Below are 21,127 nucleotides of genomic sequence, written 5' to 3'. Positions count from 1 at the left end.
TTTACATATATTTTTTTTTTAAATTGTGTGGAAACTTTAGGTTTAAGTGTTTTATTTTTTAAGGTTTTGATTCAAGCGTGTTATTTTTTTAATCAAGACATAACTTTATTTTGAACATAAATCTAATTCAATTATTCTACTATTTTTTGAAAAGAAATGGGTGGGTTTGCGTCTTAAAAATGTAATTGGTCATACATTTTAATTTTAGAATAAGTAAAACCCACCCAATTTTTAAGACGCAAACCCACCCATTTCTTTTCAAAAAATAGTAGAATAATTGAATTAGATTTATGTTCAAAATAAAGTTATGTCTTGATTAAAAAAATAACACGCTTGAATCAAAACCTTAAAAATAAAACACTTAAACCTAAAGTTTTCACACAATTTTTTTTTTAAAATATGTAAATTACGGAATTTTATTATTGGCATTTTTTTTTTAAATCTGGAATTTTAAATTACTGGCAATTTATTATTGGCAATTTTTTTTTTAAATCTGGATTTTTTTTTTAAATTACGGAATTTTATTATTGACCAATTACAAAATTCCATTTGGCTTTTTAAAAGAGTTAATTTTAACTTGTTAGTTTGAGGGGTATATTTGAGCCAAAAACAAACCTTAAGGGTATTTTTAGACCTAAAAGGTGGATGGAAGGATATTTTTAGACCAAAAGGTGAAAGGAGGATATTTATGAGCCTTTTTCAATACGTTAGGGGTATTTATGAGCCTTTTCCGTTTAGCAATAATTATACATTCGGCAGAGACTAGGGTTTAGGCATGAAGCTCTAAATAGTGGCAAAATTTGTTCAGCTCTGAGAAAGGAAAATAACAAAATTGAGAAGAACAGAAATGTCAGAATATTTACCACAAGAATTGATGATTGAAATCTTCATGAGACTACCCATTAAGTCAATACTTAGATGTACAAGTTTGTGCAAGTCATGGTACTCTCTTCTTACTAGCCCTACTTTTATCAACATGCATCTCAACCGAAAAAGAAAACTATATATGCTTTTGCAGTAAACGGCAGGTGTATCTGAATGGAGCTTCCCATTGGGTTGCTTTCATGTGGGAAGAAGGACCAAGTGTGAATGTGATTGTTTCGTTTGATGTGCATGATGAAACATTCTCGGTGATAATGTTCCCTAATAGTTTAGTTACTGAGATACTGCAACATTGTGTGGTTTATTATAACTATGACGAATCAAGTGATATTTGGATGATGAAAGAGTATGGTGAAGCAGAATCATGGGTGAAACAATACAACATTAGTTCTCGTCGCATTCCATATGAGCCCGAGGTTACTTATTCCTTGTTAAAGCCATTGATTACAAGGAAAAATGGTGAAATATTGTGGACAGAGAGCAATGGACTATTGTTGTCAGTTGATCATGCAAATGAAACTCTACTAATCATCTGTCTCACTATTCACTTTATCTTAATTCTTACAAAGAGGGTTGTTTTACTTGATAAATGCAGAAATTAGTGTGCTGAAGATGCTTGTGAAGAGTCATTCGATTCACGGAAGAGAAAGCCCAAAGGTGGGAGAAAGAAGTTGTTAAAGAATTTGACTTACCTCTTCTAGCCAATTTGTCAGTAGTATGATGCTTAGTTGTAATACCGAAAACCACTTATATGAATGGAATTTAGTTTCTTTTTAATCATATGCTTTGGCCAGAGAGTTTCTTTCTTTTTATTTTGTTGATCTTATCTCAGGGTGTGATTGGCTAATGCTTGCTGGTTCCTTCATCTTCCTATTCTCTTCTACATCTTCCCAGAAGTTTAGCCTTTGTCTTGGCTAAAGATTTCAGTTCTAGTTGCCGTTAACATGCATTTGTATTTTGGGTTTCTCTGATGCACTCGTAAGTTCATGCAGCCACTATTTGCTTTAATATTTTTGCCGGAGGTTACTCAATTGGGGAGAACGTACTGTGAATTCTTGGTCTAATAGGACCATGCAGTTGAATAGATTAAGAATTTGGCATTCATGATTTTTAAAGTGCTACCTATTAGGAATGCCTTGTTTTAATTGATAAACGAACAGGTTATTGAGTTGGAAACAATCATTTGGAAAAGAAAGTCATCTGGTTTAGGCAAGGAGGAGTTTAAAGTTGGGATGAGGAAATACTTGGGGTAAAATACTAAAGGAGAACACAATGCTTTGAATCTCCATTCTTCTTCAGAGGATAGATATGCATATCAAAATAGAAAGGGCAATGGTTGAAAAAAGAATGAACGGAAGAATATGTAGTAAGTCAAAACTCAAAAGACATTTCTGTGTATTTATAGCCTGTAGCTGTGCTCTAGTTGGTTTATAGCGTATTGCTATTTTGTAGTTCTTGTTAAATGCACAGTACAATGTTAAGAGAAAGTTGATTACTTTAATTCTGTGGTATTTGCACCTATTTTTTAGTATGGCAAAAACTGACTCTTATATTTCTTCAGTTGCACTCCAGTTGTCGGATGTTTATCACAAGTACTATAGACCTCTTTTATTGATGGAGTTTAGTTTTCTTATGGTTGTTATGCATTTTCTGTTATATTTTCCTTTGGTCATACAACACTAGGATTCATGATGTACTGATTTTTGTTACTAATTTCTCTATTCTACTTGCAGAAGTAATTTTCCGTTTAAAACAGGGAATTTAACATACTCTGGAATAATCTCTATTTGGCGGTTCCATAGCATAGCTTTGAATGAAACACAGAGAGTAATAATCAAGTTGATAATTTTGAAACAACTATAATCACAAACTAGTACGATCATAGATTAAATTCAAAAAAACCTGCCCGACATAGGTTTGAAAGAAAGAGTGCCAGAATTTGAGCTTTACAGCTAGTCATAAACATATAGATGCTAGAACAAAAAGGCTAATTAATCAGGAAAACTACTTTTGAGTAAGGGTGCTTCTATTCCAGCACTTCAGCTACTCCAATTTATTGGGTACGTAGAGTCCAGTTAAGGTTGTATCCCAGTTGGCTCATAAGAATCAGATGCATCAGAAGGATCAGTTGTAGCCCAACCGCATCCAAAGCAACACTAGACTCTCGACATACTTGCTCAAGAAGAATGGATATCTTCCTCCTTGGATATCAACATCAGTAAATTCCTTGCTCTCGGGTCGGGATCATACGATAGAAGATCCCTAGAGTACTGCTTCAATATAAATTCCCCTTTTTTCCCTGAATCCAATAGCACGTGAATATCCTCGCATCAATACCACAACAAGTCTCTGTATCATACTGGTTCAAAACCCAAATAACGTAACGATCATGGTCCATTTCATACTCAAAAGACAGAAATCCGATCCCCACATAAACCAACAGACAAATTCATTGGAGAAATATGAATTAGCCTTTGGTGGCAAACTCATTTCGTTAAATTTTTCATCACTTAGATAAAAAACCAACAAGCTGTTTGAAATATCACCACCTTTATTCTTATTACAGGAAACCCAATGAATAGCCCCATTTAAATATATACTACTATAGAAATACTCAAGGATGCTACAATGGATGTCCTTTGAGTTAACTGTTTCCATAAACCCATACTCAATCTATAGATCTCAACTTCAAGAGGCATCAGATAAGCATCACAAGTTCCTTGCAAATAGGCTATCTTCACGACTTTAATCTCTTTAGTTTTTGGATCAAGCCCAAATCCAAGGTAATATACGTAACGTCCAGGTAGACCAGAGCAAATTCGAGAGGCTTTTGTGAATGGCGGGGTTCCAGAGAATGATAGTACTAGTATTTGCGAGTCCGAAGAGATCATCAGAGAGACAAAATAAACTAGTTTTGAGGGAGAATTTGAGTTCTCTAACAAGGGTGTGATCTTCAGTTTTTGAAGAATCAAGGTAGACAGAGGAATGTTCCTGTTTCTTGGGTTCGATGGAGAGGTGGCGGAGAAGGAGAAGGGGGGTAGCATAACAAGAGCGAGGTAAGTGAGTGGAGATGAAATGAGAGAACGCCATTGCTTCGATACACACCTGAATCGTAAAAGGCTTTCAACGGGCAGCCTGCAAAGGATTTCAGGCGGCAAGCAATCAGGCAAATAGTCCGACATCGTTGCAATATTCGTTTTTTGCTTCTTTCTGGTGTCCATGAATATATAAGCACGGGAGATTTTGGGAAGAAAGAAGGATTATATGGGTGCGTCTCTTAAACCTTAGAATCTTTACTGCAAAAGTAGCGGGACACTTTTTCACGTGACAGAATATTTTTGCATAACATAACAAATGGCGGAGAGTATTGGCGACAAACAAAATGTGATATGGAGTACTAGTACTAAACCAAACGCAAACATCTGCTGTGGCACCCATGTATGAGTAGACCAATTTTCTAAAGTAGAAAAGGATATTATACAAAATAATGAAGGATAAATCTTTTCATTTTTTTCTGTTTGAGACATCTTTTGATGTTCAACATTAGCATTTCTGAGGTTTAAGAAGGATTTTTGGACATTCGGGGATTGATGATGGACAAGAAATTAGTGATATACATTCAACAAAGAACTGTGGTTCAAGCATGAAGCTCTTGAAAGAGTGGTAAATTTGTTCAGTTCTCGAAGAAAGAGAAAGGAAAATAACAAGATCGAGAAGAATAGAGATATTCTAACCCACTTGAACATATCCACCAGAGGAGAGAAATGTCGGAGTATTTGCCACTGGAATTGATGCTTGACATCTTCATAAGACTACCCATTAAGTCAATACTTCGATGCACAAGTTTGTGCAAGTCATGGTACTCTCTTCTTACTACCCCTAATTTTATCTCCATGGATCTCAACCGAAAACAAGATGAACACATCCTAGTTTGACATTTCTCTGGAAATCCCGAAAAAGAATATATAGTTTATTCTGTGATGATGAGAATTTGGATCAGTATGCCCAGTATGATTTGCCATTTAGCTGCAGTAACTATTTCTTTAATATTGTGGGTAGTTGTAATGGGATTTTTTTGCCAAGATGAGATGAGCTTTTGTAGTGCTTTCTAGCTGTGGAACCCGTCAATCAGAAAGTCAATAAAACTCCCAAATCCTTTATTTAGGACAGACGGTGACTTTGATTGTGTACTGGGATTTGGATTCGATCCTGTTACAAATGACTACAAGGTGGTAAGAATATCACAAACTTCTTATGATATACCACCTATTGTTGAGGTTTATAAGCTAAGTACATGTTTGGAAAGACATTAGTCATGTTACCCCATCTCATATATCCTTTTATAGTGTACAAGTGTATCTAAATGGAGCTTTCTATTGGGTTGCTTTCCAGTGTGAAGAAGGATCAACTGGGTGTATGATTGTTTCGTTTGATATACATGATGAGACATTCTCGGTGATAATGTTGCCTAATAGTTTAGGTAGTGAGGTACGAGTAATGGACTTTGTTGTGTTAGATGAGTCACTTTGTTTGGTTAATTATAACAAAGACAGAACAATTGATATTTAGATGATGAAAGAGTAGAGTGAAGCAGAATCATAGGCGAGACATTACAATATTAGTTCTCGTACAGTTCGAAGCAATACTCCTCTTGTTGATCACAATTTTTGGGCTGTTTATTGTAACACCCCGCATCTTGGAACTGAGTTTAAGCTCATATTATTAGAGTTCTAGTGGAAACATTGAAAGTTTGAACGTTTTGCGAAAATGGTTGATAGGCCTATTTCGGGCAGCGGTAACTCCTTGATCGGTTTGGAATTTGGGAAGGTACTATCAATGAAGTTGTAGTATGTAGAAATACCTTTCTAACGATATAAGGACCAAGCCAATCAGAGATCGGAGCAAGGAGATATGATCGTCTCAATATGCCTAATAGTAAGGCACTTGAAATCCTATAGAATCGGCTAAGTTTTCGATACGTCTGTCTTCCAGTCAATTTTCGTCAAAATCCGTTGGGAATTTGAGAAAACTTCCTTGATGAAGGTTGTATCCCTTTGAAATACCTTTCCAACGGTATATTATGGGGGTCAAACGGACATCTGTTCAAAGAGTTATGCCCATTTTACTGAAGCCTGTTCGCTGGAAATTCTGCCAGCGTAACGGTGACGTTACGGGCCATACTTCGTGTTACAGACCGTAACAGTGGTCCGTAACACATCAAAAATTTCCAGAACCTCACTGGAAACTTTCACTAAGGTACGGTACCAAGTTACGGTCCGTACTTCGTGTTACGGGCCGTAACAGTGGGCCGTAACTTGGTCCGTAAGTACGTTTCGGGTCACCTGACTTCGGGAGGCCATAACCCTATCATAAATTGGGAATTTGGGAAAACTCAAAGAACGAAAGTTGTAGATAATTGAAATACCTTTCCAACCATAGGTCGTGGGACCACAGTTGACATCGGGATAGGGAGATATGGACGTTTTAAGACAGAAAGGTCCCAACCCGATTTCAAGTTGGGTCAAACCCATTTCCCCTTGGTATTTAAGGGAAATGTTAACCCTAGAAGCCCCATTTCTTCCATATTTTCATATTTTAGATAGAGAAAGGGAGAGAGAGGAGAATTAGAGAGAGAAAGTAGAGAATCAACCAAGTTGAAGGCCCCGAATCCCGAGGCTCGTGAAGGATAAAGTGTAGTACAAGTTGTTGCCGTCATTCTAAGCTAAAAATCGAACTTGGGGATGTTGATTTCGTGGTGACTACTCATGAAAGGTAATGTTTCTACTCCCTAATCATTTATAGCTGTGAATTGATGAATTCTTGGGAGAATAATAATAGGGTTTGATGAAGAGAATTATATGAACTATGCTAGAGTTGTTGGATTGTTGACTTGGGATTGTTGTATTCATATGGGTGATGAAGAATGATGTTAATTACATCTAATTGAGATTGTAGAATTAGATAGAAGTAATAGCATGGGGATTTGGTGAAGAAAACACCATTAATGAGGGTTGTGGAGCTTCATGCCCACCAAGTGTTTGATAAAATGCTTAGATGAACAAAGCATGAATATTGTTGCTAATATAGAATCCCTATGACATGTATTGCTATAGATTGAAGTTGAAGGGATTGAAGGAAATTGTGATACGCTCAAAAGCGGGAAGTTAAGGTATGTAGAACTTCCATCCACATGTGGGAATCTCTACGTTCTTCCCCATGATCCGTTTAGAAAAAAAAAAGCTATGAAGTTCAAATCCTAGGGCATTAAACCCAACATGTTGGTAGCCCATAATTATGTATGTATGTACATGAATTTTGTATCTATGTTCGTTATTGAACTCCTAATCTTCCATTACGGATATTAGGAATCCTAGCTCAATCCATGAATCATGAATTCTTCCTCATGTGTTCTCATTATGTTCATATGAAACATATGATTTTATTTTGCAAGTTACAACCATGTTTTCAAGTCAATTACACATATATGATTATGAACTATTGTTATTACTCATGAATCAAGAATATGTTTACAAGCTATTTCATGAAACCATGTTTACAAGTTATTTCGTGAAATCATTATTACAAGACAAGTACAAGTTAATTCACGAAAATCATGGGCTTCTTAGCCAACTATATTATGTTAATGTTTTTGGGAGTTGCACGAATTACCGAGAAGGCTCAGATAGCCTGAAACTATGTATCCACCATAGGACAAGGATCGCTCCGCCTAGTTAGGACGATACCTTAATTTTACACTGAATGGATCCATCAGGTACGTTACCACCTTATACCCTGGCAAGGTATAGGGGCTCTGTTGGTCCGGCGAGGTACCAGACTCCACGTATCCACGTGGTGATATCATGTGTCGGTTTATGAAATTCTCTCCCTACTTATCATGTTTTACTCATGTTATATATGTATATGTATTGTAACACCCCGCATCTTGGAACTGAGTTTAAGCTCATATCATTAGAGTTCTAATGGAAACATTGAAGGTTTGAACGTTTTGCGAAAACGGTTGATAGGCCTATTTCGGGCAGCGGTAACTCCTTGATCGGTTTGGAATTTGGGAAGGTACTATCAATGAAGTTGTAGTATGTAGAAATACCTTTCTAACGATATAAGGACCAAGCCAATCAGAGATCGGAGCAAGGAGATATGATCGTCTCAATATGGCTAATAGTAAGGCACTTGAAATCCTATAGAATCGGCTAAGTTTGTGATACGTCTGCCTTCCAGTCAAATTTCGTGAAAATCCGTTGGGAATTGGAGAAAACCTCCTTGATGAAAGTTGTAGCCCTTTGAAATAGCTTTCCAACGGTATCTTATGGGGGTCAAACGGACATCTGTGCAAACAGTTATGCCCATTTACTTAAGACTGTTCGCTGGAAATTCTGCCAGCGTAACGGTGACGTTACGGACCGTAACACGTGTTACGGGCCGTAACAGTGGACCGTAACATACCAAAAATTTCCAGAACCTCACTGGAAATTTTCACCAAGGTACGGTACCAAGTTACGGTCCGTACCTCGTGTTACGGGACCGTAACAGTGACCGTATCTTGGTCCGTATGTACGTTTCGGGTCACCTGACTTCGGGAGGCCATAACCCTATCATAACTTGGGAATTTGGGAAACCTCAAAGAACGAAAGTTGTAGATAATTGAAATACATTTCCAACCGTAGGTTGTGGGTTCACAGACGACATCGGGATAGGGAGATATGGACGTTTTAAGACAGAAAGGTCCCAACCCGTTTTCAAGTTGGGTCAAACCCATTTCCCCTTGGTATATAAGGGAAATGTAACCCTGGCAGCCCCATTTTTTCCCATAACTTCAGATTTTAGAGAGAGGAAGTTAGAGAGAGGGGAAATTAGAGAGAGAAAGTAGAAAATCAACCACGTTTAAGGCCCCGAATCCCGAAGCTCGTGAAGGATAAAGTGTAGTACAAGTTGTTGTCGTCATTCTGAGCTAAGGATCGAACTTGAGGGTGTTGATTTCGTGATTACTACTCTTGAAAGGTAATGTTTCTACTCCCTAATCATTTATGGTTGTGAATTGATGAATTCTTGGGAGAATAATAATTGGGTTTGATGAAGAGAATTATATGAACTATGTTAGAGTTGTTGGATTGTTGACTTGGGATTGTTGTATTCATATGGTTGATGAAGAATGATGTTAATTACATCTAATTGAGATTGTAGAATTAGCTAGAAGTAATAGAATGGGGATTGGGTGAAGAAAACACCATTAATGAGGGTTATAGAGCTTCATGCTCACTAAGTGTTTGATAAAATGCTTAGATGAACAAAACATGGATATTGTTGCTAATATAGAATCCCTATGGCTTGTATTGCTATAGATTGAAGTTGAAGGGATTGAAGGACATTATGATACGCTCAAAAGCGGGAAGTTAAGGTATGTAGAACTTCCATCCACATGTGGGAATCTCTACGTTCTTCCCCATGATCCGTTTAGAAAAAAAAAAGCTATGAAGTTCAAATCCTAGGGCATTAAACCCAACATGTTGGTAGCCCATAATTATGTATGTATGTACATGAATTTTGTATCTATGTTCGTTATTGAACTCCTAATCTTCCATTACGGATATTAGGAATCCTAGCTCAATCCATGAATCATGAATTCTTCCTCATGTGTTCTCATTATGTTCATATGAAACTGTATGATTTTATTTTGCAAGTTAAAAGCATGTTTTCAAGTCAATTACAAATATATGATTTTGAACTATTGTATTACCCATAAATCAAGAACATGTTTACAAGTTATTTCGTGAAATCATGATTACAAGACAAGTACCAGTTAATTCACGAAAGTCATGGGCTTCTTAGCCAACTATATTATTTTCATGTTCGGGAGTTGTATTAATACCGAGAAGGCTCAGATAGCCTGAAACTACGTATGCCAACGTAGGATAAGGATCGCTCCGCCCAGATAGGACGATTCCTTCATATTTTCCCCATTGAGGGATTTGGATCCATTTATGTCAGATTCATGTCTCGTGCCCCGGCAAGGTACGAGATAGCTTAGCTGATCGGGCAGAGATCAGACTCCACGTTTCTCCCCGTGGTGGATCATGTCGGTATTACAGATTATCTCATGCTTACAGTACTCATGTTTATATTCAGTTCCAGTACTCAGTTTCAGTTTCAATTTCATGTTTATGTACTCATGCTCATGCTCATGTTCATGTCCAAGTTTTCAGTTGCAGTTCTTATCATGTTATTCCATGTCCCATGTTGTTTCTTCCGGTTTCTTTACATACCAGTACATTCAATGTGCTGACGTCCCCTTTTTATTGCCCGGGGGCCTGTATTTCACGATGCAGGTACAGATTTACAGGACGACGCTTCTAATCATTAGGATTTGCTCGTACCAGCTTATTGGTGAGCCCCATCTCATTCGGGGTTTAGACATTGTATTTCTCTATTTAGTTTTGCATCTAAAGGTATGCTGGGGGCCTTGTCCCAGTAAGTATGTTTTCCAGTCAGACTCATGATAGAGGTTTCATAGACTAGACAAGTCAGTTATGTCATGTCAGACATTTGGAGTCGTATAGCCATTTTGGCTCACTCATGTTTAAACAAGTATTTTATTAAGTATTATGACTTACCATGTTTTATAAAGGCTCATCATGCATTCACGTTATATTCCGCTTATGTTATGTATCATGATGATTCAGCAAGCCATGTGGTTCGCTCGGTCACATGCAGTCAGGCACCGAGTGCCGTGTTACGTCCAGGCCATGATTCGGGGCGTGACAAAGCTTGGTATCAGAGCCTAGGTTCAAGTGTCTTAGGGAGTCTATGAAACCGTGTCCAGTGGGGTCACTTTTATATGTGTGTGCGCGCCACACATATAAACAGTTGACCACCAAGACATTCAGGATTGTCTCATTTCTTTCTTCTCTAGATCGTGGCATGAAGCTTAGAGCAATAAGAAACTTCTCTTCCTCTCGAATTACGTAAGTTTCGAATGCGCAGGGGATGAACAGAAAATTCAAGGTCCAAGTAAGGATGTTTACCCATAGGGGGTACAATTGTGCAGTACTTACTGGTAACGAATGAGACTTCAAGTGCTATTGAAAGTGGAATACAATGTAAGTTGCCCGAGAAGGGGTGTAGTGGAATGAATGGTATGTTGAATGATAATGATGTTCTTGAGAAAGGAGAATGGAATACAACAGGGAGAGGATATCAGAGAAATTAGAAAAGGAGCTAAGTCAACAGGAAAAAGGTAAATCACGGAGGATCTCAAGGGAGTGGTGGTAGACAGTTTTCTACCGGAAGTCATCAGGACCCACTCCATCTGCAATTAAAGATTGAAAGGGAAAATAAACAGGAAAGTGTAACAGGTACAGTTTGAGTTGGACATATGAGGTAAGTTCATCATTTTTATACTGTTTTCGAAATTGGGAGCCTTGTGTGGCTACGATATGATATGACATATGTATATATGTTGGCCTTGTGAGGCATTGTTGGTATTTCCTGCGTGCAGGTTTTGGGATAGTAAGAAATACAGAGGAAACTCTGCCAAAATTTTCCTAGAAATAGAAGGAGAATAAGATATAAGTTCGTAATATGTCTGGAAAAGCTATGTCAACAGTAATGATAAGATTTGACTAAGTTACGAGTACGACTGACCTTGAGAAATATAATTTGATTTCCTATTCAGATGAACACCTTGAGTGGGTGACAGTTCGGATACATCCGAGTGTGTGTTAGAAACCAAGGGCTCAAGTTAAGTTCAGAGTAGAGTGATTAGTGGAAGAAGAAATCAGCTAAGCCGTAAAAGAGCAAACTACAGAAGAATAGCCTTTAAGAGTTGTCAAAAAGGGGTTGTCCTAATATTTACAGTGTGAGCAGAGTTAAGTCGTTAAGATGGAGTATGCCAGTTACGAATACAGTAGCAACCTGTTCATGTAAGTAAATTTAGTTTTTCCCCATGAGGAATTGCTCGGATATGAGTAAAAAAAAAATCGTCAGTGTTGTAGAGTACAAAGGAATTACAGAAGATAAGGAATGTTAATTGCAATCCCATCAGAAGAGAAGAATTTATAAGTATAAGATGTTAGCCTTGGTCTAAGGGGGAGATGCATAAATCGCTAGTAAGCCCAGCGAGATAATTGAAGACCTGAATGGTTAGTATGAGATATGAATAACCTCAGTTCAGTTAAGTTGGCATAATGAGATAGTCTCCATGAGGAATATGCCTCATCTTAGAGGAAACCCGAAGTGAGTAGAATGATCGTCGAACGAATCGTGTCAAGTTCAATTACTATCGATTAGGCGATCACAGAAAAGCTATGAGATCATGCCCAATTATGTGTCATAAGGGTAGTGCCATTGCACAAGACTCTAATCTTTAGGGTGCTAGTCATAGACTTAGCGCACAACAGTACTATGAGTATTTTAGGAAGTATCTCAAAAAAAAAAAAAAAAATCAAGTATGAGAAGTATGGCTCATGATTTATCAAACAAGAGAACTATGGTGAAAGAGGTTCACCGCTTTTCCAAGCTAGGAATTCAACTTTCAGGCTCCGAAGTATGTGGAGTTGTTGCCCAGAACATGGTTTATCCCTCCTTAGTCATCGAAGTTAGAGATAAGCAGTTTGGTGATTCCTACTTGCTGCAGATCAAATAGGGGATTCACTAATAGAAAGCCTTAGCTTTTAAACAAGGGGGAGATAATGGTACCTCGAGATACCGAGGCAGATTATGCGTTCCAGATGTAGATGGAATTAGAGAGCTAATTATGTCAGAAACTCACCATTCTAGGTCCACCTCGTTCAGCTAGGAGGCATGATTTATATTGGGTGATTGTGGACGGACTTACGAATTCAGCGCACTTCTTGCCAGTTAAGATCACAGATTGAACAGAAAATTATGCCAAGTTATATGTTAATGAAATTGTAGGATCGTATGGGACCCTAGTGTCCATTATTTCAAATTATGGTGCTCAGTTCACATCAAACTTCTGGAAATCCTTTCAGAAAGGATTGGGTACCAAGGTGAACCTTAGCACAGCTTTTCATCCTCAGACAAATGGTCAGACAGATACGCTATTCAGATCTCATGTTATAATATTCATGTTAGTTCAATACTCAGATATTTATATCAGCTTAGTACTCAGATATCAGTCCAGTACTCACGTATTCATGCCAGTTCAGTATTTAGTTAATCTAGTATTCAGTTATCTCAGTATTCAGTCAGCCCAGTCATTAGTCAGTTCAATAGACATTTAGTTTAGTTTATCAGGTTATGGAGCAGGTCAAGTTAATTCAAGAGTGTTTGAACTCAGAGCCGCCAGAAGTCTTACATGGATGTGAGGCGAAGGGACTTAAAATTTTCAATAGATGATTGGGTGTTCCTTAAAGTCTCACCCATGAAGGGTGTCATGAGATTTGGCAAGAAAGGCAAACTCAGCCCCAGATATATTGGAACGTACAGAATTCTACGAAAGGTCGGACTAGTATCTTATGAACTTGAGTTGTCACAAGGTTTGGCTGCTGTATGTCCCGTGTTTCACGTGTCCAAATTGAGGAAGTGTGTAGGAGACCTGTCGTTGGTTGTTCCTACTGATACTATAACAGTTAAGGATAGTTTGACGTATGAGGAGATCCCCATAGCCATTCTTGACCGTCAGATTCGCAAGTTGAGGACTAAGGAAGTAGCCTCAGTGAAAGTCCTGTGGAGGAGTCAGAAAGTTAAGGAAGCTACATGGGAAGCCGAGGAGGATATGAAATCCATGTACCCGCACTTATTTCAGCCCGCAGAAGAGATTTATGATGAAACACCAAGATTTTGAGGTATGTAAGCTTTGTTTTCATGCTTTTGGTCGTGTGTGGCCAATTTATAGTGCTATTGTGATGTAGCCCTGTGAGGAAATGATATTATGGGCCGTTGTGATAGGTTGGTAGTGCCATATTACAGGGGAAACTCTGGCGAAATTTTTGTAGAATCCCGAATGTTATCATTTGAGGACGAATGTTCCAACAGAGAGGGAGAATGTTACACCTTGGAAATTTTCCCGTTAGCATACCGCGAATAGACCCACGAAGGGTATGACGTATACGACATGTTGATGAGTAAGAAGTAATATTTAATGATTCTAAATGAGATTTCAAAGACTTTTGAGGTAGGAGACGAAAGTTGTTAAGGAAAGCAAGGTATATGTTGTGTGTCGGGCAAGAATTACGAGTATCGACATAAGGATGGCTTAATGATTTTTTTCTTGGAGAAGAGTTATAATGTCCCTTATGTATTCATTCCTCACATTTCACGTTCGAGTTCATATATTCATTATTCATTTCTCATGTTTGGGCACTGATGTTTTCATGAAACTATGTCATGTCAGTTTCCATGCCCCATGTCATGTTATGTATCATGTTCCACGCTCATGTCAGCTGTCCAGTGCCCATGTTCATGTCTCAGTATTCACGTTTCCATGTAACCATGTCATGTTAGTTCAGTCTCCATGTTTCATGTCATGTTTCCTTCACGTTCATGTAGTCAAGCCATGTCCAGCCATATTCTTAACCATGACCCATCATTCGAGGACGAATGATCTCAAGGGGGAGATATTGTAACACCCCGCATCTTCGAACTGAGTTTAAGCTCATATCATTAGAGTTCTAATGGAAACATTGAAGGTTTGAACGTTTTGCGAAAACGGTTGATAGGCCTATTTCGGGCAGCGGTAACTCCTTGATCGGTTTGGAATTTGGGAAGGTACTATTAATGAAGTTGTAGTATGTAGAAATACCTTTCTAACGATATAAGGACCAAGCCAATCAGAGATCGGAGCAAGGAGATATGATCGTCTCAATATGGCTAATAGTAAGGCACTTGAAATCCTATAGAATCGGCTAAGTTTGTGATACGTCTGCCTTCCAGTCAAATTTCGTGAAAATCCGTTGGGAATTGGAGAAAACTTCCTTGATGAAAGTTGTAGCCCTTTGAAATAGCTTTCCAACGGTATCTTATGGGGGTCAAACGGACATCTGTGCAAAGAGTTATGCCCATTTTACTTAAGACTGTTCGCTGGAAATTCTGCCAGCGTAACGGTGACGTTACGGACCGTAACACGTGTTACGGGCCGTAACAGTGGACCGTAACATACCAAAAATTTCCAGAACCTCACTGGAAATTTTCACCAAGGTACGGTACCAAGTTACGGTCCGTACCTCGTGTTACGGGACCGTAACAGTGACCGTATCTTGGTCCGTATGTACGTTTCGGGTCACCTGACTTCGGGAGGCCATAACCCTATCATAACTTGGGAATTTGGGAAACCTCAAAGAACGAAAGTTGTAGATAATTGAAATACATTTCCAACCGTAGGTTGTGGGTTCACAGACGACATCGGGATAGGGAGATATGGACGTTTTAAGACAGAAAGGTCCCAACCCGTTTTCAAGTTGGATCAAACCCATTTCCCCTTGGTATATAAGGGAAATGTAACCCTGGCAGCCCCATTTTTTCCCATAACTTCAGATTTTAGAGAGAGGAAGTTAGAGAGAGGGGAAATTAGAGAGAGAAAGTAAAAAATCAACCACGTTTAAGGCCCCGAATCCCGAAGCTCGTGAAGGATAAAGTGTAGTACAAGTTGTTGTCGTCATTCTGAGCTAAGGATCGAACTTGAGGGTGTTGATTTCGTGATTACTACTCTTGAAAGGTAATGTTTCTACTCCCTAATCATTTATGGTTGTGAATTGATGAATTCTTGGGAGAATAATAATTGGGTTTGATGAAGAGAATTATATGAACTATGCTAGAGTTGTTGGATTGTTGACTTGGGATTGTTGTATTCATATGGTTGATGAAGAATGATGTTAATTACATCTAATTGAGATTGTAGAATTAGCTAGAAGTAATAGAATGGGGATTGGGTGAAGAAAACACCATTAATGAGGGTTATAGAGCTTCATGCTCACTAAGTGTTTGATAAAATGCTTAGATGAACAAAACATGGATATTGTTGCTAATATAGAATTCCTATGGCTTGTATTGCTATAGATTGAAGTTGAAGGGATTGAAGGACATTATGATACGCTCAAAAGCGGGAAGTTAAGGTATGTAGAACTTCCATCCACATGTGGGAATCTCTACGTTCTTCCCCATGATCCGTTTAGAAAAAAAAAAGCTATGAAGTTCAAATCCTAGGGCATTAAACCCAACATGTTGGTAGCCCATAATTATGTATGTATGTACATGAATTTTGTATCTATGTTCGTTATTGAACTCCTAATCTTCCATTACGGATATTAGGAATCCTAGCTCAATCCATGAATCATGAATTCTTCCTCATGTGTTCTCATTATGTTCATATGAAACTGTATGATTTTATTTTGCAAGTTAAAAGCATGTTTTCAAGTCAATTACAAATATATGATTTTGAACTATTGTATTACCCATAAATCAAGAACATGTTTACAAGTTATTTCGTGAAATCATGATTACAAGACAAGTACCAGTTAATTCACGAAAGTCATGGGCTTCTTAGCCAACTATATTATTTTCATGTTCGGGAGTTGTATTAATACCGAGAAGGCTCAGATAGCCTGAAACTACGTATGCCAACGTAGGATAAGGATCGCTCCGCCCAGATAGGACGATTCCTTCATATTTTCCCCATTGAGGGATTTGGATCCATTTATGTCAGATTCATGTCTCGTGCCCCGGCAAGGTACGAGATAGCTTAGCTGATCGGGCAGAGATCAGACTCCACGTTTCTCCCCGTGGTGGATCATGTCGGTATTACAGATTATCTCATGCTTACAGTACTCATGTTTATATTCAGTTCCAGTACTCAGTTTCAGTTTCAATTTCATGTTTATGTACTCATGCTCATGCTCATGTTCATGTCCAAGTTTTCAGTTAGCAGTTCTTATCATGTTATTCCATGTCCCGTGTTGTTTCTTCCGGTTTCTTTACATACCAGTACATTCAATGTGCTGACGTCCCCTTTTTATTGCCCGGGGGCCTGTATTTCACGATGCAGGTACGGATTTACAGGACGACGCTTCTAATCATTAGGATTTGCTCGTACCAGCTTATTGGTGAGCCCCATCTCATTCGGGGTTTAGACATTGTATTTCTCTATTTAGTTTTGCATCTAAAGGTATGCTGGGGGCCTTGTCCCAGTAAGTATGTTTTCCAGTCAGACTCATGATAGAGGTTTCATAGACTAGACAAGTCAGTTATGTCATGTCAGACATTTGGAGTCGTATAGCCATTTTGGCTCACTCATGTTTAAACAAGTATTTTATTAAGTATTATGACTTACCATGTTTTATAAAGGCTCATCATGCATTCACGTTATATTCCGCTTATGTTATGTATCATGATGATTCAGCAAGCCATGTGGTTCGCTCGGTCACATGCAGTCAGGCACCGAGTGCCGTGTTACGTCCAGGCCATGGTTCGGGGCGTGACATGTACTCATGCTCATGCTCATGTCCAAGTTTTCATTTTCAGTTCTTATCATGTTATTCTATGTCCCATGTTGTTTCTTTCGGTTGCTTTACATACCAGTACATTCAATGTGCTGACGTCCCCTTTTATTGCCCGGGAGCCTGCATTTCACAATGATATACAGGACGACACATCTGCTTAGTAGGACAGCATTCGTATCAGCTTATTGGTGAGCCCCATCTCATTCGGGGTTTAGTTAACTTTGTTTATGATTAGTTATGCATCTAAGGTATGCTGGGGGCCTTGTCCCAGTAAGTATGTTTTCCAGTCAGATTCATGATAGAGGTTTCATAGACTAGACAAGTCAGTTATGTCATGTCAGACATTCGGAGTCGTATAGCCATTTTGGCTCATTCATGTTATTTCCGCATTCATGTTTAAACAAGTATTTTATTAAGTATTATGACTTTCTACATTTTATAAAGGCTCATCATGCATTCACATTATATTTCCGCTCATGTATGCCTCATGATAGTTCAGCAAGCCATGTGGTTCGCTCGGTCACATGCAGTCAGGCACCGAGTGCCGTGTTACGTCCAGGCCATGGTTCGGGGCGTGACATTTATGGTACATTTGTTCCACATCACCATGAGGTTACTCATTATTTGGTAATGTCAATGGCTAGAAGGAAAAATGATGAACTGTTTTGGACAGTTAGTAATGGGCTATTGTTGTCAGTTGATTATGCAAATGAAAAGATTAAGAATCCTTTGTGACTCTACATATACCATTTACCTGTGTCGCAATTCACTTTATGTTGATTCTTATAAAGAGAGCCTGGTTTTACCTGTGTCACAATTCACTTTATGTTGATTCTTATAAAGAGAGCCTTGTTTTACTTGATAAATGGAGAAATTATTGTGCTGAAAATGTGTGAAGAGTCATTTGATTCACTGAGGAGAGAGCCCAAAGGTGATAGAAAGAAGTTGTTAAAGCCAAATGCCAAAAGAAGACTACGGATTGCATCTCTCTTGCACGTCAGCAGATTGTTGTATGTTTCAAAAATGAAAGGAAGATGGTCGCAGACAAAAGAAAGGAAGAAAAGGCAAGTCAAAAGACATTCATCGTCTATTTATTGCCATTAGCTATGTTTTAGTCTATGTTGCACGGACTCTTCAAAAATATCGGACACGCATGGGATGAGTTAGTAAGTGCATGGCAAGTTTTGATACACTAGAGTACTGAATTATTTGATTTAAAGATAAGCTAAGCTGTAAGTCTAATTATCTTAACTACTTTCTAGGTGGATGTATTGGGTTCATGATATTTCTAACCCTTGTGTGAATTGATATCGTCATCTATCTTGAAACATGGTGAGAAACTAACTTACCACTGCTAGCCAAATTTGTCGGTAGTAGGATGCTTAGCGGTAATACCGAAAACCACTTCTAAGCCTTGTGTGATATTTTCATCTATCTTGAAATATGGTGAAAAAACTTACTGCCTCTAGTCAAATTTGTTAGTAGTAGGACACTGGTAATACTGAAAACCATTTATATAAACAGAATTAGTGTTCTTTATCATATGCCTTGTAAGAGGATTTCTTAATGTGTATTTTGTTGATCTTACCACAGGGTGTGATTGGCTAATGCATGTTGGTTCCTCCATCTTCCTATTCTCTTCTACGTCTTCCTATTAGGAGATTAGATTTCGTCTTAGCTGAAGATTTCAATAGCTAGTTGCCATCATGCATTTGTATTTCGAGTTTCTCTGATGCACTAGAAAGTTTATGCATCCACTATTTGCTGAAATATTTTTGCTTATAGAAAGGAAATTGTTTGGGTTTCTGCTGGTAGCTCCCGTAGTGTTGTTCTAATATTGCTCGTTCTGCAAGAGAACACTACAACGAGTCAAATTAATGTGATGACTAGCTTATAGTTGCACTTTCAGGAAAAAACAATGGTCATACTTCAGTCTAATACAGAATCAACATGATTGCAATGAAGCTGTGTACCTTTGTGCTGAATTATAGGAGTAGAATCGATACTAGTTATTCTCTGCAACTTCTTTTATTACTTGTTTGCAACTAAGATACGACTTAAGAGTCCATGCTTTAAGTCCGTTCTTTGAATCAACATGTATATCAGTACTTGCTCATTCTGCAAGAACACACTACAAACAGTGAAATGAATGCTATGATTAGCTTATAAGTGTAGTTGACACAGGTTAATGTTAGTCTGTAGTTGACACAGGTTAATGTTAGTCACACTTTTAGTCCAACACTGAATCAACATGTATACGATGAAGCTTGCACCTTTGTGCAAAATAGTAGTAGTAGAATCAAATACTATTTCCCTACAACTGCTTGTATGCTTAGGCTGCAATTGACATTCGACTCTGCAAGTTGAAGGTACAACTTTGCAAGCCACTACCAACTTCTGTTTAAGCTTCATTTCTCAGTTGGTATCAGATATTTGGGAGATGATGTTGCCCATTTAGCTCACTTGAAAAGTTTGGTTTCCTGTAGTCTTATTTGTGCTATAAGGACGAATGGTGAACTTTTTGTGGCGGGCGGACTCTGGATTCTTGGTCTAATAGGGCCATACAGCTGAATAGATTAAGAATCTGGCATTCATGAAGCTTTAAAGAAGAAATGAGCTTTAACTTGATCTTATTCACAAGAAACTAAAGGAAACAAGATTATCAATCAAATTGCACATGTTCATTTTTGACCGAAGTAAGTTATTATTTAAATCAATTTACCAAAATAATACATTTTTTTGAAAATTTACAGAACTAGAATAAATGTATTCCGCAGTAACGTATTAGGCATTATTTTATCCTTAATACGTAACTTAGAGTAACGACTCTAAGAATCCCTGCACGGACAACTTTTGTACGAAATTTAACATTGATTTATTTTAAAGTCGTAATCCAGAATTATGACTTCAGGCTAAAAAGTAACTGAGCGAGTTTAATCATTTGGTTTCAAAAGAATGACATAGATCACTTTTGCTATAGCTATTTTAATTGCAAACCAATCAGCAAAACGAGCTGTGCATTTGATGATGAGTTCATAAGCCTAAATTTTAAATCATAGCTTCGGCTATGTTTAGAACATATTATGTATATGGTGTTTGGGAGTGTTCCTTTATTTGGAAAGTTTATACACTTTAGAAAAAATTTACAATGAATTTGGTCTTAATTATAGATATTTAAGAAACTTTGTCCAATCGGTTATAGCTGTAGACAAAAAGCTCAAGTATTTTCACAAGAATTTTTATTGATTTTATACGTATGACATCTCGCTGATATACGTCACAGAAAGCTGCATGTACATTAGCAGTACATATTTTATCATTCAATTGAAATTCACTTTAAAATGGTGATGACAATTGATATGTCAGATGTAAGCCCATGAAACACATCTAATATGTACTAATGTCTAATGAACATTATAATGTGGGTCTTTTAAGATTCAATCCGATTCAATTTATGTATTTTCTTTAAATTCAATTTTTTTATTTAATATTATTTCTTTATTTTGACGTTTAAAGTTATATAAGAAATATTATAGGAGTAATATATTTATTAAAATCACAAAATTTATAAGTTTTTTTTTTATTTTCTTAAAATTCGTATCTAATTAAATTAATACAAATAAAATGAAATATGATGTATTTATCTTTTTTTTTTTATATATAACTTTTTAGCCTGCATTGCCATAAGTTCACTGGATGACAATGATCTATCTCATTCTTTTGAAATCAAAATATTAAACTCAGCTCATTGGATCACTGTAGAAACGTTACTG

At 37.6% G+C, this 21,127-nt stretch overlaps 1 protein-coding gene across 1 annotated transcript; it reads right to left on the bottom strand.

The window, feature by feature from the left end:
• Nucleotides 1-3,470: 3,470 nt before the first annotated feature.
• Nucleotides 3,471-4,064, bottom strand: LOC132619439 (putative F-box protein At5g42430). The gene has a single exon (XM_060334345.1). It carries the CDS (start codon nucleotides 4,062-4,064, stop codon nucleotides 3,471-3,473), a length of 594 nt encoding a protein of 197 aa, XP_060190328.1.
• Between the last annotated feature and the right edge of the window lie 17,063 nt (nucleotides 4,065-21,127).

Source organism: Lycium barbarum, chromosome 11, assembly GCF_019175385.1.
Source record: "Lycium barbarum isolate Lr01 chromosome 11, ASM1917538v2, whole genome shotgun sequence".
In the NCBI taxonomy this organism is placed as follows: Eukaryota; Viridiplantae; Streptophyta; class Magnoliopsida; order Solanales; family Solanaceae; genus Lycium; species Lycium barbarum.
The sequence above is the reverse complement of the archived record's forward strand: the minus strand, read 5'-3'. Positions and strand labels throughout refer to the sequence as shown.

Coding starts and splice junctions, on each gene's coding strand:
- LOC132619439 (XM_060334345.1), bottom strand. CDS start 4,064: ATGTCGGACTATTTGCCTGATTGCTTGCCGCCTGAAATCCTTTGCAGG.